This window comes from Anopheles coluzzii, chromosome 2 (assembly GCF_943734685.1).
Source record: "Anopheles coluzzii chromosome 2, AcolN3, whole genome shotgun sequence".
NCBI classification, from domain to species: domain Eukaryota; kingdom Metazoa; phylum Arthropoda; class Insecta; order Diptera; family Culicidae; genus Anopheles; species Anopheles coluzzii.
In genome coordinates, this window is record NC_064670.1 from 44,992,624 (window position 1) to 45,006,771 (window position 14,148).

At 43.8% G+C, this 14,148-nt stretch overlaps 7 protein-coding genes across 13 annotated transcripts in view; 2 read left to right on the forward strand and 5 right to left on the reverse strand.

The window, feature by feature from the left end:
* The window catches only part of LOC120949361 (histone H2B), a 202,183-nt gene that overhangs the window by 149,626 nt on the left and 38,409 nt on the right, over window positions 1-14,148 (reverse strand). The window lies entirely within an intron of this gene.
* Window positions 1-14,148, reverse strand: part of LOC125906890 (histone H2B) — a 189,090-nt gene that overhangs the window by 149,626 nt on the left and 25,316 nt on the right. The gene's annotated exons all lie outside the window — the stretch shown is intronic.
* The window catches only part of LOC120949373 (histone H2B), a 164,805-nt gene that overhangs the window by 149,626 nt on the left and 1,031 nt on the right, over window positions 1-14,148 (reverse strand). Inside the window, exon 2 of one of the 3 annotated variants that reach the window (XM_049607792.1) lies at window positions 909-1,297. The exons of the other annotated variants lie outside the window; for them this stretch is intronic. The gene's annotated coding sequence lies outside the window, so the exon portion shown is untranslated. Of the gene's footprint in view, window positions 1-908; window positions 1,298-14,148 lie in introns of those variants that run through there. 3 annotated transcript variants of the gene reach the window in all.
* Window positions 221-13,984, forward strand: LOC125906872 (uncharacterized). Its single transcript, XM_049607646.1, has 5 exons — window positions 221-625; window positions 2,348-2,698; window positions 12,795-12,993; window positions 13,082-13,100; window positions 13,301-13,984. The coding sequence occupies exons 1-5, from the start codon at window positions 221-223 to the stop codon at window positions 13,749-13,751; spliced, it is 1,425 nt and encodes a 474-aa protein (XP_049463603.1). The 3' UTR covers window positions 13,752-13,984.
* Window positions 989-2,049, reverse strand: LOC125906893 (histone H2B). The gene has a single exon (XM_049607801.1). It carries the CDS (start codon window positions 2,045-2,047, stop codon window positions 1,673-1,675), a length of 375 nt encoding a protein of 124 aa, XP_049463758.1. The 5' UTR covers window positions 2,048-2,049; the 3' UTR covers window positions 989-1,672.
* On the forward strand, window positions 2,318-2,908 carry LOC120953911 (histone H2A). The gene has a single exon (XM_040374340.2). It carries the CDS (start codon window positions 2,330-2,332, stop codon window positions 2,702-2,704), a length of 375 nt encoding a protein of 124 aa, XP_040230274.1. The 5' UTR covers window positions 2,318-2,329; the 3' UTR covers window positions 2,705-2,908.
* LOC125906907 (histone H4) lies at window positions 8,477-13,338 on the reverse strand. The gene has a single exon (XM_049607829.1). The coding sequence runs from the start codon at window positions 13,083-13,085 to the stop codon at window positions 12,774-12,776; it is 312 nt and encodes a 103-aa protein (XP_049463786.1). The 5' UTR covers window positions 13,086-13,338; the 3' UTR covers window positions 8,477-12,773.

A 14,148-nucleotide genomic window follows, 5' to 3' on the forward strand; every position in this document is an offset into this window, starting at 1 on the left:
CTTCAAATTGACGATCACGAATGAGCGTTTTCGAGCTCAACGTCCCTATTTCTACTTTTTCATCCACGCATTCCCTCTTGCTCTTAAGATGAGAGAAAACAAGGGTTGGCAAGCGCATAAAAAGAGCTCTTGTTCGAGCAGTTTCCTCATTTAACGTTCAACTTTTGTCAAATAAACAAGTTCGCTCCGTGCTCAACGAAACCTACGCTCCCGAAGTGAAATGGCTCGTACCAAGCAAACCGCTCGTAAATCGACTGGAGGTAAGGCTCCTCGCAAGCAGCTGGCCACCAAGGCTGCTCGTAAAAGTGCCCCGGCCACCGGAGGAGTGAAGAAGCCGCATCGTTACCGTCCGGGAACGGTGGCCCTCCGAGAAATCCGTCGCTACCAGAAGTCGACCGAGCTGCTCATCCGCAAGCTGCCCTTCCAGCGCTTGGTGCGTGAGATCGCCCAGGACTTCAAGACTGATCTCCGCTTCCAGAGCTCAGCCGTCATGGCGCTGCAGGAAGCCAGCGAGGCGTATCTGGTTGGTCTGTTCGAAGACACGAATCTGTGCGCCATCCACGCCAAGCGCGTCACCATCATGCCCAAGGACATCCAGCTGGCCCGTCGCATCCGCGGAGAGCGTGCCTAAATCGTCCATGCATCCGGAAGCGGTCCCTGTCTAAACGGGGCATTTCCTTCTCAAAACGGTCCTTTTCAGGACTACCAATACTGTTGAACATTCCAAGAATTTTCTTTCGATTGCTATTATGAAATTGTACATACGAATGCAAGCCTTCACGCATGTCGTTTTGTTATAACGAGGAAAGTGTGAAAAGGGGGAAAATTTGTTTTAAATAATCAATGTTATGGGAGGTATTTTAACTTTTTCTTGTCAAAGTTTCGCTTTTTAATAGGGCATCTGAGGATTTTGACTATATTGATCAATACTTTATTACCATCTATATAACCTATGGCTATTATACCAACATCGCTGCTTACAACAAACTACGAACGAATAGTATGACTATATATTTTACAACAAATGTTCAACTCAAACACCTTAACTGATGCTTATACAAACGTGAATTAAAATGCTCAAGAAGACGACCCTTCAATACTTATTAGCAAGTTTAAAATCGAGCAAATCTATTACAACATTTGACTCACGACACATAAGCTGCTATTGGTTGCTTTGTCGATAAATTATCCTCGTATGCGCGAGGAAAATTTAATTTAAAAAAATGATTGTCATACAACGAGCGAAACGACTTCTATTCATAATTCATGATACACGAAACTCCATTTTCAATTTCACCTCGCAAAACGCTTCCAACCAGTGCGGACTTTTTTATGTTTTTTTTTTTAAACGTGCTAAGGTTCTATTTAACATTAATATTTACAATGAACAACGCAGAACTTTAATGTCAATGTTGTTTCCAATGATGTGGATGACATAGTTCGCAAACAAACTTAGGATATGGCTGCGTTTACCTGCACTAATACCATTTAGTACAGGCAAACGCAACAAACTGAACAATAACGTTGACGAAGACGGACACCCTGAAATTAAAGCGCTAATTCGCTGGTGCAGATGAAACGAAGGATAATTCTTTGTTTGAATGCGGTTTGTGGTCCTGAAAAGGACCGATTTAAGAGAGGTTCATGAAAAGAAGCCAATCATTTCAGTGGCTTACTTCGAGCTGGTGTACTTTGTGACAGCCTTCGTTCCTTCGGAGACGGCGTGCTTGGCAAGCTCACCAGGCAGCAGCAGACGAACAGCGGTTTGGATTTCGCGGGACGTGATCGTCGAACGCTTGTTGTAGTGCGCCAAGCGGGATGCCTCAGCAGCAATGCGTTCGAAGATATCGTTGACGAAACTGTTCATGATGCTCATGGCCTTCGAAGAGATGCCAGTATCCGGGTGGACTTGCTTCAACACTTTGTAGATGTAAATAGCGTAGCTTTCCTTGCGGGTCTTGCGCTTCTTTTTCTTGTCGGACTTGGAAATATTTTTCTGGGCCTTGCCAGACTTCTTCGCAGCTTTTCCACTGGTTTTGGGTGCCATTTCGACGGAAAAATTCACTCAACACTGGGACACGATGTGTATGATTCAACGGGTGATTGCGTTCTAGAAAAATTCCGAGCTCTCCGATCGCTTATAACGGGCTGTGAGAGAGAAAACGTATCGTGCAGCTCGAAAAATTCCAAACGAGTATCGGGCAGCACGAATAAGCTGCTATATAAGCATCGGTCGGGTCAAAATTGTTCTATTATAAAAAGACCCTTCTCAAAGAGAACATCGTGTTGTTCGTGATCCCTTACAAACGTACCCCAATCAAATCTAACCATGTCTGGCCGTGGAAAGGGAGGAAAGGTAAAGGGAAAGGCAAAGTCCCGTTCCAACCGTGCCGGTCTTCAGTTCCCCGTTGGCCGTATTCATCGTCTCCTGCGCAAGGGTAACTATGCCGAGCGCGTCGGTGCCGGAGCACCCGTGTATCTGGCAGCCGTCATGGAATACTTGGCCGCTGAAGTGCTTGAGTTGGCCGGAAACGCTGCCCGTGACAACAAGAAGACGCGCATCATCCCGCGTCATCTGCAGCTGGCCATCCGCAACGACGAGGAGTTGAACAAGCTGCTGTCCGGAGTAACCATCGCTCAGGGTGGTGTGCTGCCCAACATTCAGGCCGTGCTGCTGCCCAAAAAGACCGAAAAGAAGGCTTAAACGGTGTGACAAAGCTTCCTTCATCTCAAACCCAAAACCGTCCTTTTCAGGGCGACAAATTACTTTGCCAAAGACATTTTATTCGATTTATGCTGTTATGGGAGAACCAGAAGGAAAAAAAAATCCAGATATATCAAGAACCGTGCTTGAAACTGTGTACAAAATGTAAATGAAAAAATGTGCCGTCCTTTGGCACAAAACGCATCCCTTAATATTTTCAATTCTGTAACCTCTCACTACGAATTCTACAAAATGCAGCATATCATAAGCGATGCATAAGATTTTCCAGGTAGCTTGTTCAAGAGGGTTGGTTTTACCATATACATGCAACCAGTGATACCTGCGTGTTGACCTTTTACTGAAAACAGTAAAGGACACTTTTACCTGATTTATCGTTAACCACGGGAAAGTGTTGAAAGGGTCGATTGTCGAAAAATGTTGTGCGTTTAGGTAGCCTTAGGTTCTCACAAAAGTTTGGCTTTCAATATATCGGGAAACGTTGACAATGGCTTTAAAAAAGTTGGACCAAAAATTAGGAAGGTTCAAATAAACAACCATACTTATTAATGTTTCCCTTCACCCTTCATCTTAATCACCAATTACCCAAATTTGTGAAGCATTTTAAAGTGTTTCGTTGTTTGAAACAATAAAATGATTTGCAATGTAGGAATGCCTATAAAATACAAAGTATTGAAATGTCCTAACGCATATGCAACTCCACATTCAATAACGCCATCTAGTGGTGATCAAAGTCCCTGCAACCAGTAGTAACGCCATCTAAATAGTTGGTTAAAGTAAGGCTCAGTGATCTACGTTACATATGAGAAGCGTTACATGCCTTTTAAAATTCCCAAGCAGTATTTTTGAAAAATTCACGTGTGTTTCACTTCAATCTCCGTGTGCGACTGTCCCCATCCGCTGTCCGTTCACCGTTTCCCCGGTTAATCGAGTCACGCTGCTCTCATGCGAGCTGTCATCACGAACCACAGGGTGGTTCATTCGTCACCCATTTTACACGGCCCTTCCTGATGTTACATCCGGCCCGGATGTACCCATGGTTTCACGGCTGAGCAAGCCGTAGTCGTCTGCGATGGTCCTTCAGCATCGTCATCCAGTTTCCGCACACTCAAACGGTCATGCTCCAGAATCTCCTTCACGACGTACGGACCGTAAAACCGCTGCCGATACTTTCTCCCCGGTCCAAACTGCGTCACGGGAAGTGCCACCAGATCACCTTTTTCGTACTTACGCGCCGGTCGCTTCCGTAGATTGTAGCTTCGTCGATTTTCGTCCTGGATGGCTTGGATTCCATCTCTAGCCATTTTGCGTAGCTCGTCTCTGTCGTCTTGGAACGACTGTTGCAACTCTGCTTCAACCATGGCGCGCAACGTGTTACCGTCAGCATCTTTCATCTTGACTCCAACTAGCAATTCAAACGGACTGGTTCGGATTGCCCTCTGCCAGCTGCTGTTGATCGCCTTCTGCACCGCATTCACGTGTCGGTACCACTCTTCCGGTTTATCGATAGATAGCTTAGTCAAAACCGGAATAATGGTGCGATGTACTCGTTCCACTTGCCCGTTGCCTCTTGGAACACCTGTTACAATCGTGTGTAGTTCGATGTCACGCTCTTCACAATAACTCGCGAACATTGACGATGTAAAAGCTGCTCCTTTGTCACTAATTATTCGTCGGGGATCGCCAAAAACACTTGCGATGACTTGTAACTTCTTCACTACTTCGTCACCCGCCGTTGATTTGGTAGGAAATAGCCACGTAAACTTACTGAACGCGTCGATCACCGTCAGGATGTAATTGTAAGATTTCTTCGTCGACGGTATAGGGCCGAGATGATCGATATGAAACGTATCGAGAGGTACCTCGCCCTTTGGAATAGGGTTTAATAATCCCTCCGCTTTACCCCTCTTTTTGTCACCTAGAATACACTTCACACAAGAACAAATACACCTCTCTATCTTCTCGTCAACACTTGGAATGTAATAGTCACTCGCTAAACGTTCCTTGGTTTTTCTGATTCCGAAATGTCCTTGATCGTGAGCATTCTTAATAACTTCTGCTTCCATCGAGATTGGCACGCACAATCTGGATGAAAAGACATCACCCTTATACAACACACCATCTTTTGCAAAATAGTCGTCGATTTCTTCACCACTGCACAACTTTGAAAGAATCTCTGCCAATTTTGGATCACGCTGCTGCTCTTTCCTCATACGCTCACAAATCGCTGTAGACACTGACATTACACTGGCACGAGATAGAGCATCCACATGCTTCATTCTTTCGGCACTGCGATGTTCGACTTCAAATTCGAACTCTGCTAAGACCACCATCCAACGACTAACCCTTGCGTTCGGTATCTTTGTAGCCATGGATTGCTTGAAGGCAAAGCAATCGGTTACCACTTTAAACTTTTGTCCCAGTAAATAGCACCGGAATTTCTTTAAAGATTCTACCACCGCTAATGTTTCTAGCTCAAAAGAGTGATAGTTCTGTTCAGCTTGGTTGGTTAGTCTGCTGTAGTAATAACAAGGATGATACATCCCGTCATCTACCGCACGTTGCATGAGCACTCCAGCCAATGCCTCCTTACTTGCATCTGTATGGATTTCAGTGTCTGCACCACTTTGGTAAATACGCAATACCGGATAATTCACTAACACTGATTTTATCTCTTCGAACGCAGCAATTTCCCGTATACCAAAATCAAACTGATTTTCCTTTTTTAACGTCATCGTTAAAGGACGAGCTATCTTCGCTAATCCCGGTATGAACTTACGAAAATAACTTGCAAGACCTATGAATCGCTGCAACTGCTTTGTAGTTTTAGGTTGGGGATACCGCTTCACTTTTTCAATCTGCTGCTCTGCTGGTTCGATTCGACCGTCATACACAACATACCCCAGATATTCCACGCGCCTTTGCAAAAACACACACTTCTTCCAATTGAATCTTAAACCTGCTTTCTCGGCCATCTCAAACACACGCTTCAAAGATGCAATACCATCTTGCTCACTCTTAGCTGGGATTATAATGTCATCCACAAACGTTATGATAACTCCTTCGTTTATGAGCTCTCGTAATGCAGAATTAATAAATCTGCAAAATGCATTTCCACTGGTGCACAAACCGAATGGAGCCCGACAAAACTCATATTGCCCTTCGTGAGTAACAAAAGCTGTAAACTTCCGACTATCTTCGTCTATTGTAACGTGAAAATAAGAATTTTCAAGATCCAACGTTGTGAAAACTCGAGATTCCGCCAATTGCTCTATTTGATCTTCTATGTTAGGGATTGGATATTTATCCCTAATCATCTTCTTGTTCAGCTCCCTGTAATCGATGCAAACTCTGTACGTACCATTCTTTTTAGGAACCACAACCACAGCACTTGCGTATGGACTGTACGATGATCTTACGACACCTTTGTCTAGCCATTCCTGTACCTGATCTTTAACCACACGCCTTTCTAATGGAGCAAGCCTACGAGGATTTTCACGAACTACACTTTCATCTTGTAACTTGATTACTAAGGTCTCGACCGATTGTGGGTTTTCGTTGGGATTATAACACTTTATCATGCACTCTATTTGTTCGCGATATTCTGAAGGAACCGTTAACTCTCCCACATCCGCGGCTTTTATATTGTAAATCCATCGTTCGTCGTTTTCTACCAATCCAACTTCCTCCACTTTCAAACCATCGTTCGTTATCGTATACTTCGTCGTTTTCAAAAAGTCCATACCTAACAACACTTTTGAGTTCATAGAATTCACTGACACTATAAAAACATCGACCGATCGCTTCAATTCGTCAATTTCCATACTTATCTTTGTTTTGCCGTGTGGTGTGTTGCAATTTCCACCGAAACCACGGAGTCGAAAACCTGTTTTAACTGGCACCATTTCACTAAACGGCAACTCATCGAAAAAATCTTTCCGTAATAACGACACTTCACTGCCAGGATCGACAAAAGCCACACAATCCATATTGTTCACTTTGATGCGCTTTGTGATCAGTCCATTTCGTTTTAATTCGGACACATCGTTCTGTTCCGCTGTTTTCACTGTAAGAACATTCGTGGTGTCACCATTGTTTTGCCTTGGCATGTTCGACGAATGTCGCGCTTTGTTCGGACATTCCTTCGCGCGGTGTCCGTATTCATTGCAAACAAAACACTTGGGTCCACGTTGTTTGTTTGCGCATGTACGTGTTTCATGTCCGAGATCACCACAATTGTAGCAACGTCGTTTTGAGTTTTCTTCTACTTTTTCCACCACGCGTCGCACTTGTTCTTTCTTCTTTTCTGTTGGCTCATCTTTCTTTTGCGCACGTTCCCAGAACAGTAGCTTCGATTTCAAATCTTTTATTGTCACAGCTTCGTATAAACTTGCTCGACTTCGAGTGTCCATTGTAACACCATCAACGATATATTCCACTAAACTGACTTCATCTAAATCGATGCCTTGCGCAATGCGTTGCATTGCATAGATAAATTCCAATACGGATTCATCTTTCTTCTTCTTACGCGTTGCCAGCTTACGGTGTACGTCATTCGCACGAACTACCGTACCGAACTCTTCCAGTAAAGCTGCACGCAACGCGGTATACGAATTGGTTTCGCGTTTGATCATCACAAAACTTTTCGCCACACCAACTAACTTTTTGCGCATCATTACCAGCATCTGATCTTGCGTCCAACGTGCCATCTTTGAAATATCTTCAAATTCGTTTAGCCACACACTAAAGTCTTGGGATAGATCATTCCCGTACGTTTCTAAACCGTCTTCAACATCACGAAACGAATACGGCGTGCGCACCAAATCCGAGTGTTCTGGCAAGACCGCTTCATCGTTTGTACTGCTACGCATTTCTGCGTCTGCAAAATTGTCCGTATTCATGGTTTCATTCATTATTTCCACGTTTCCTTCTTCGACTAGTCGCCTGGCCAACTCTTCTTTTGTACCCGAGGTAGCTAGTTTTCTAGCGGCGCACCTCCTAACTAAACCCGGACGAGTTAAATCGTTTAGCAACACGAGGATCTGCGCTTCGTTGTCCATTATGCGAATTTCACGAGAATTCAGCAGTTATCGACAGTTCCTAACGCCTTCACCAACACACGCGCGTGCCCCACACGCAGTATATACGTCTACCTCTTTCCACTAGTGACGCACACTTTCACACACACTCAACTCTTTCTCGTTGATTGCGTTCTTTAAACGCACGTTTTACACGCACTACGCGATGCTTTTCGTCTTTAATCGTCACACTAACACAAAAGTCACACTTCTGTTGTCCTTTGTGCAACTCGCGTCGTTTTTTGCGTATCGGTGTACCTCTTACACGCACTGTACTCAACTTTATCCTCTTTAACACACACAGGCGGACGACTTACACGCACTGCGCTTCTTTCCCTCTCTAACACACACGAGCGCACGTTGCACACGGGCTGCGTAATGCTTTGAACGTCTTAGCACATACAGGCGCACATCTTACACGCACTGTACTTAACTTCATCCTCTTTAACACACACAGGCGCACGTCTTACACGCGCTGCGTAATGCTTTGTATGTCTTAACACATACAGGCGCACGTCTTACACGCACTGTATACTTTTCTGTACGTCTTCACATACAGGCGCACATCTTCTACGCACTGTACACTTCTTTGCGCGTCTTCACATACAGGCGCACGTCTTTTACGCACTGTACATTTCACGCAACTCTTTTCTAATATCCCGGTTGAGCCCCCATGTAGGATAAAAGAGAAAAGAGTGCTTTATTCAATTCAAATTAACAAAATCGTCTTAGTTCTTCACGTGTGTTTCACTTCAATCTCCGTGTGCGACTGTCCGCATCCGCTGTCCGTTCACCGTTTCCCCGGTTAATCGAGTCACGCTGCTCTCATCCGAGCTGTCATCACGAACCACAGGGTGGTTCATTCGTCACCCATCCTACATGAAATATAATTATTACCTATTCAATCTATGTTTCCGCCTATTGTGAATAAACTTTACTGTAGGTGCGAGGGCTCTTTTTTAAATTGAGGTTAATGAAGGTAGTAAATATTTGTATGTATTTCATTATCCTGCTTTATCAATAGTTGGGAAAATAAATAAATAATCATTTTTAAAAGTAACCATTTTTTATGTGTAAGATTGTTGTTGGAAACTGTTGTAAGGTTTCCAACGGACTGTCAGCTGAGGCGATGTTTTGTATGTGCGCAAGCAGATAAAAAGGGAGAAAAATCGCGGAAACTGGTTCATTGCGGTCAAAAATACATACGAACGAAGATACGAAGGAAATAAAGGAAAAAACTATTTTTTTGGCGCACCTTAAGTGCTAGCCTAAAGAATTTACTTTGTTTTCTATTTTAGTTAGAGCGGCAGTTTCTAACATTCCAAAAAATTAGTTAGAACATATCGACGCTAATCACGACAAAATCGCGAATCGTAAAAATACCGTGAATCATTAACTGCCGATAGTGTTAAATAGAGAGTTGCTAGGAAGGAAAGGAATCACGAGGTTGTGTAGTGAAGCAGAATATCGATTTGGTGCAGCATTTCCACGGATTTGAACGGGAGTCTTACGGCTCGTTTATAACGCGTGGAGGTGTGGAGGGATCTTCGCTTGAGGCGGGCACGAGCAGGTGGATCACAAGCCGTGATGCAATACCAATAATGCAGGTGCGGGACCATTTCGCGACTGATTCGAACTATAGATCCAGGGCTGCAATAGTAACTACTGGCAACGAAGGTGAGACCTTTTGGCAACGAGACATACTAAATCGCTACTATCGGGAATTTATGCTTCGATTTTCGCAAGCGGAAACGCTGCGTTTGCAAGAGGCTGAGAAAAAGCGCAAGATCCACGAAATGCAACAACAAAGACGACAACGAATCAAAGAACTAGAGCGTGAATGGTGTTATCTCAACGATTGTGAGAGGCTTGAGCTCCAAAAGGATGAAGAACGGTGCCGGGCAACAAATCGTTCGGGCGCACCAAGTTTTAATCAACCGGGATACGAGCATATGCACAATTCGCAATTCGTTGAGAGGTATGATGATGAAAGGCCCGGAGACACTTCTTGGGGTCAACCCGCAATCCCACCGTGTATTGACCTCGACCGCGATGATGACGCAAAATGGAAGCACAGCGATGACATCACAACTACACACACAATCTCCGAGAAACGTCACTATCGCGCGACGATACACAATATACACAAATCTGAATCGTTCACTAACACCAACAACGCGATAACGCACACGAACACTGCTTTGGAGGATACGTTTATCGAAGCTCATCACCGACTCTGGCTGCGTCCTGATGGGTTGAAAGATGTTCCAATTGGCGTTGGGACCGCTATTGAAAGGCAAAAGCTGATCGTGAAACCTGAAGCTGAAAAACCATCGGAGTCAGGTGTCCACTCTGAACCCTGCTTAGCAAGCTCGCTCGATAAAGACATACAACGGCTAAGATTGAAACCGCGTCATGAGAAGCTGCGATTATGGAAGCGACGTTTGAAAGAGGAGACTACTTCGGGCGGGGGATCGAACTGTGTCCCACGTTCGACAGCGAAGGACAATTCTATCACGCAATCCAAAGGGATTGTCCCTTTCGTGATGGTTCTTGGTGTTATACTTTTCCGGCGGCAGTTTCATGGGACAACAACAGTGGTGTGGTGGTACGTACGGCTGAAACAAACACTCTTTTTAATTTCAGTTGTAATGGACAATAAACGATCGATGGGATACTTATATCAAATCACCGGAGCATTCCATGGACCAAACTAGTGCTGGGTTCAGTCGATAAAAAGCTGCGCGAGCATCCGTGCGTAGACCGCGTGTGAGGAAGGGAGGTGTGAGGTAGGCAGCGCACGGTATCCCGTATAGCAATAGTATCAAGATACACAGCGTGAACTTTAGGATGCGAGTGCTATCGGTTATACAGATACGTGCGAGACGAAACAATACGCACGTGTAATATGCGGCCGGGTTATTTTGCGTAGAAACAATAGTAAGGACGACAGGAGCCAAATCAAGTTGCAAGCCACCCCTTTGTTTAACAAAGTGGCTTAGATAGAAAAGCACGATTAACCAGCGGAAGATAAACAAACATCAACTGACAGTCGAGCTAGGAGTGAGAGACAGTTAACGTGATCTAGATCACTTGTTAGAAAGAGAGCTAACTGTATCACACTCGGGGGGACAATTTTGGAAACTGTTGTAAGGTTTCCAACGGACTGTCAGCTGAGGCGATGTTTTGTATGTGCGCAAGCAGATAAAAAGGGAGCAAATCGCGGAAACTGGTTCATTGCGGTCAAAAATACATACGAACGAAGATACGAAGGAAATAAAGGAAAAAACTAATTTTTTGGCACACCTTAAGTGCTAGCCTAAAGAGTTTACTTTGTTTTCTATTTTAGTTAGACCGGCAGTTTCTAACAATTGTTATAATTATAATACGTGAAGTTGTTACAGCTCTGATTGCTGTTAAAAATGATAGCCTAATAGTAATAATATAATTTATTTATACTCATGAATTATCAATGAGTGCTATCTTTGCAATTACTGTTCTTTTTTATGTTTGTTCAAAAATTGTTGCTTTTCTAATTATCATGTAAAAAAACGATATTAAGATAATCTATTAATTTGCTCATCCACGGCGATTAAAACAGGTGTTCAAAAATGTTGCTTGGGTTTGTGGTAAACAGGCGTTACGCGTAACGCTAGCGTAACGTAGAGGGCTGAGCCTTACTTTTACCTCAATTTGCTTATCCACGACGATTAAACCAGGCGTTCAAAAATGCTGCTTGGGTTTGCGCTAGACAGACGTTACTCGTAACGCTAGCGTAATGTAGAGGGCTGAGCGTTACTTTTCCCAAATAATTCATTATGCGATCTATGAGGTCCCAGGGTGTTTGTCCTGGATAGTAACTGGGAAACATTTTAATGATAACGGAAGCTGGGGAACAATTACCAAATGTACAAACCAAAATGTAAGCATCGCTAGCGGAGCATCGCTAAGTCAGTATACCAAATGAAGTCAGTATCCCAAGAAAATATATAGCATTCAGTTAACAGCATAGATTTTGGAGGTGGAGTTAATTTATTCATGTTCATAGCACCCTGATAGCAAATCTTGCAGAAAGTATTTGGTGGGTATGAGTTAAATCGAATTAAACAGTTTTGAAGAGTTAAGCAGTCGGTTTGATCTGATACTGGTAGGAACATTTTCATATCATCTGCATAAAACAATTTTTCGCAATCTGGTATAACGTAAATAACGTCATTTATACATTTTTAAATAGCATAGGGCCGAGAAACGTGGATCCCCGGACGTGTTGGTGAATGGTGCAGATAGAGAGAAGGAAATATTCACTGTAATATGCCTATCACTTCAATAACAGGAGAGCCAATGAACTAGCGCCCCATTTACTCCATAGCTTGATAGTTTTGAAATAAGCATTGAGTGATTTACGGATTCAAAGGCAACATTGACGCTGTTGGCTGTTATAATAAATTCATAAACTTTATGTAAACGGTGTAGTTTTTTTCATCCGATTTCCTTCTTTTGATGAGTTATCCCAAGTATACATGAACGATGCGCATGTATAAGTCAGATTAGAGCTGATGCAAAAAACGGTATGATCCACGCGGCGATTATTGCTTCAAAAGGATGAGAGGTTTCTCTAAAAAAAATATTTTTATAAGAAAATTTAGATAAAAAAAATGCAAGAGAGAAAAATGATTCATTTTAACCAACGCTTCTATCGTTGCTTTTGCGAACGCTTCAAACGCATACGTATAAGATAAAAAATCACACTCACAAACGCCATCTCATGTAAATGCACTGAATATACAGCAGTGTGAGTGCTTGTTATGCTAGTAAAATGTTATACGCACACCATTCGAAGCCATCATAGACATTTTTTCTCTCAAATAAAACATTTTAATGTTGCGAAAGACACAGCTCTTGAGTAATGTATTGTGGTCCTGAAAAGGACCGTTTGATTTGAGACTCCACATGGAAGTTTTATAGAGATAAATTTAACCTCCAAAACCGTACAGAGTGCGGCCCTGACGCTTCAGAGCATACACCACATCCATAGCGGTGACGGTCTTACGCTTGGCGTGTTCAGTGTAAGTGACCGCATCACGAATCACATTCTCCAGAAATACTTTCAGGACGCCACGGGTTTCCTCGTAGATGAGACCGGAGATACGTTTCACTCCTCCACGCCGAGCCAAACGGCGGATGGCGGGCTTGGTAATGCCCTGGATGTTATCCCGCAGCACTTTTCGGTGACGCTTGGCTCCTCCTTTACCCAGACCTTTTCCTCCCTTTCCTCTTCCAGTCATGATGAGCACAGGATTGTACGTTCACGATGTTCACACTTCAAATTGACGATCACGAATGAGCGTTTTCGAGCTCAACGTCCCTATTTCTACTTTTTCATCCACGCATTCCCTCTTGCTCTTAAGATGAGAGAAAACAAGGGTTGGCAAGCGCATAAAAAGAGCTCTTGTTCGAGCAGTTTCCTCATTTAACGTTCAACTTTTGTCAAATAAACAAGTTCGCTCCGTGCTCAACGAAACCTACGCTCTCAAAGTGAGATGGCTCGTACCAAGCAAACCGCTCGTAAATCGACTGGAGGTAAGGCTCCTCGCAAGCAGCTGGCCACCAAGGCTGCTCGTAAAAGTGCCCCGGCCACCGGAGGAGTGAAGAAGCCGCATCGTTACCGTCCGGGAACGGTGGCCCTCCGAGAAATCCGTCGCTACCAGAAGTCGACCGAGCTGCTCATCCGCAAGCTGCCCTTCCAGCGCTTGGTGCGTGAGATCGCCCAGGACTTCAAGACTGATCTCCGCTTCCAGAGCTCAGCCGTCATGGCGCTGCAGGAAGCCAGCGAGGCGTATCTGGTTGGTCTGTTCGAAGACACGAATCTGTGCGCCATCCACGCCAAGCGCGTCACCATCATGCCCAAGGACATCCAGCTGGCCCGTCGCATCCGCGGAGAACGTGCCTAAATCGTCCATGCATCCGGAAGCGGTCCCTGTCTAAACGGGGCATTTCCTTCTCAAAACGGTCCTTTTCAGGACCACCAATACTGTTGAACATTCCAAGAATTTTCTTTCGATTGCTATTATGAAATTGTACATACGAATGCAAGCCTTCACGCATGTCGTTTTGATATAACGAGGAAAGTGTGAAAAGGGGGAAAATTTGTTTTAAATAATCAATGTTATGGGAGGTATTTTAACTTTTTCTTGTCAAAGTTTCGCTTTTTAATAGGGCATCTGAGGATTTTGACTATATTGATCAATACTTTATTACCATCTATATAACCTATGACTATTATACCAACATCGCTGCTTACAACAAACTACGAACGAATAGTATGACTATATATTTTACAACAAATGT

Bases quoted from the DNA above. Each gene is read 5' to 3' on its own strand.
- LOC120953911 (XM_040374340.2), top strand. From the start codon at position 2,330: ATGTCTGGCCGTGGAAAGGGAGGAAAGGTAAAGGGAAAGGCAAAGTCC.
- LOC125906907 (XM_049607829.1), bottom strand. From the start codon at position 13,085: ATGACTGGAAGAGGAAAGGGAGGAAAAGGTCTGGGTAAAGGAGGAGCC.
- LOC125906893 (XM_049607801.1), bottom strand. From the start codon at position 2,047: ATGGCACCCAAAACCAGTGGAAAAGCTGCGAAGAAGTCTGGCAAGGCC.
- LOC125906872 (XM_049607646.1), top strand. From the start codon at position 221: ATGGCTCGTACCAAGCAAACCGCTCGTAAATCGACTGGAGGTAAGGCT. The intron at 626-2,347 runs GCCTAAATCGTC...GGCCGTGGAAAG, and splicing joins GTCGCATCCGCGGAGAGCGT to GGAGGAAAGGTAAAGGGAAA. The intron at 2,699-12,794 runs GCTTAAACGGTG...AAAACCGTACAG, and splicing joins CCAAAAAGACCGAAAAGAAG to AGTGCGGCCCTGACGCTTCA.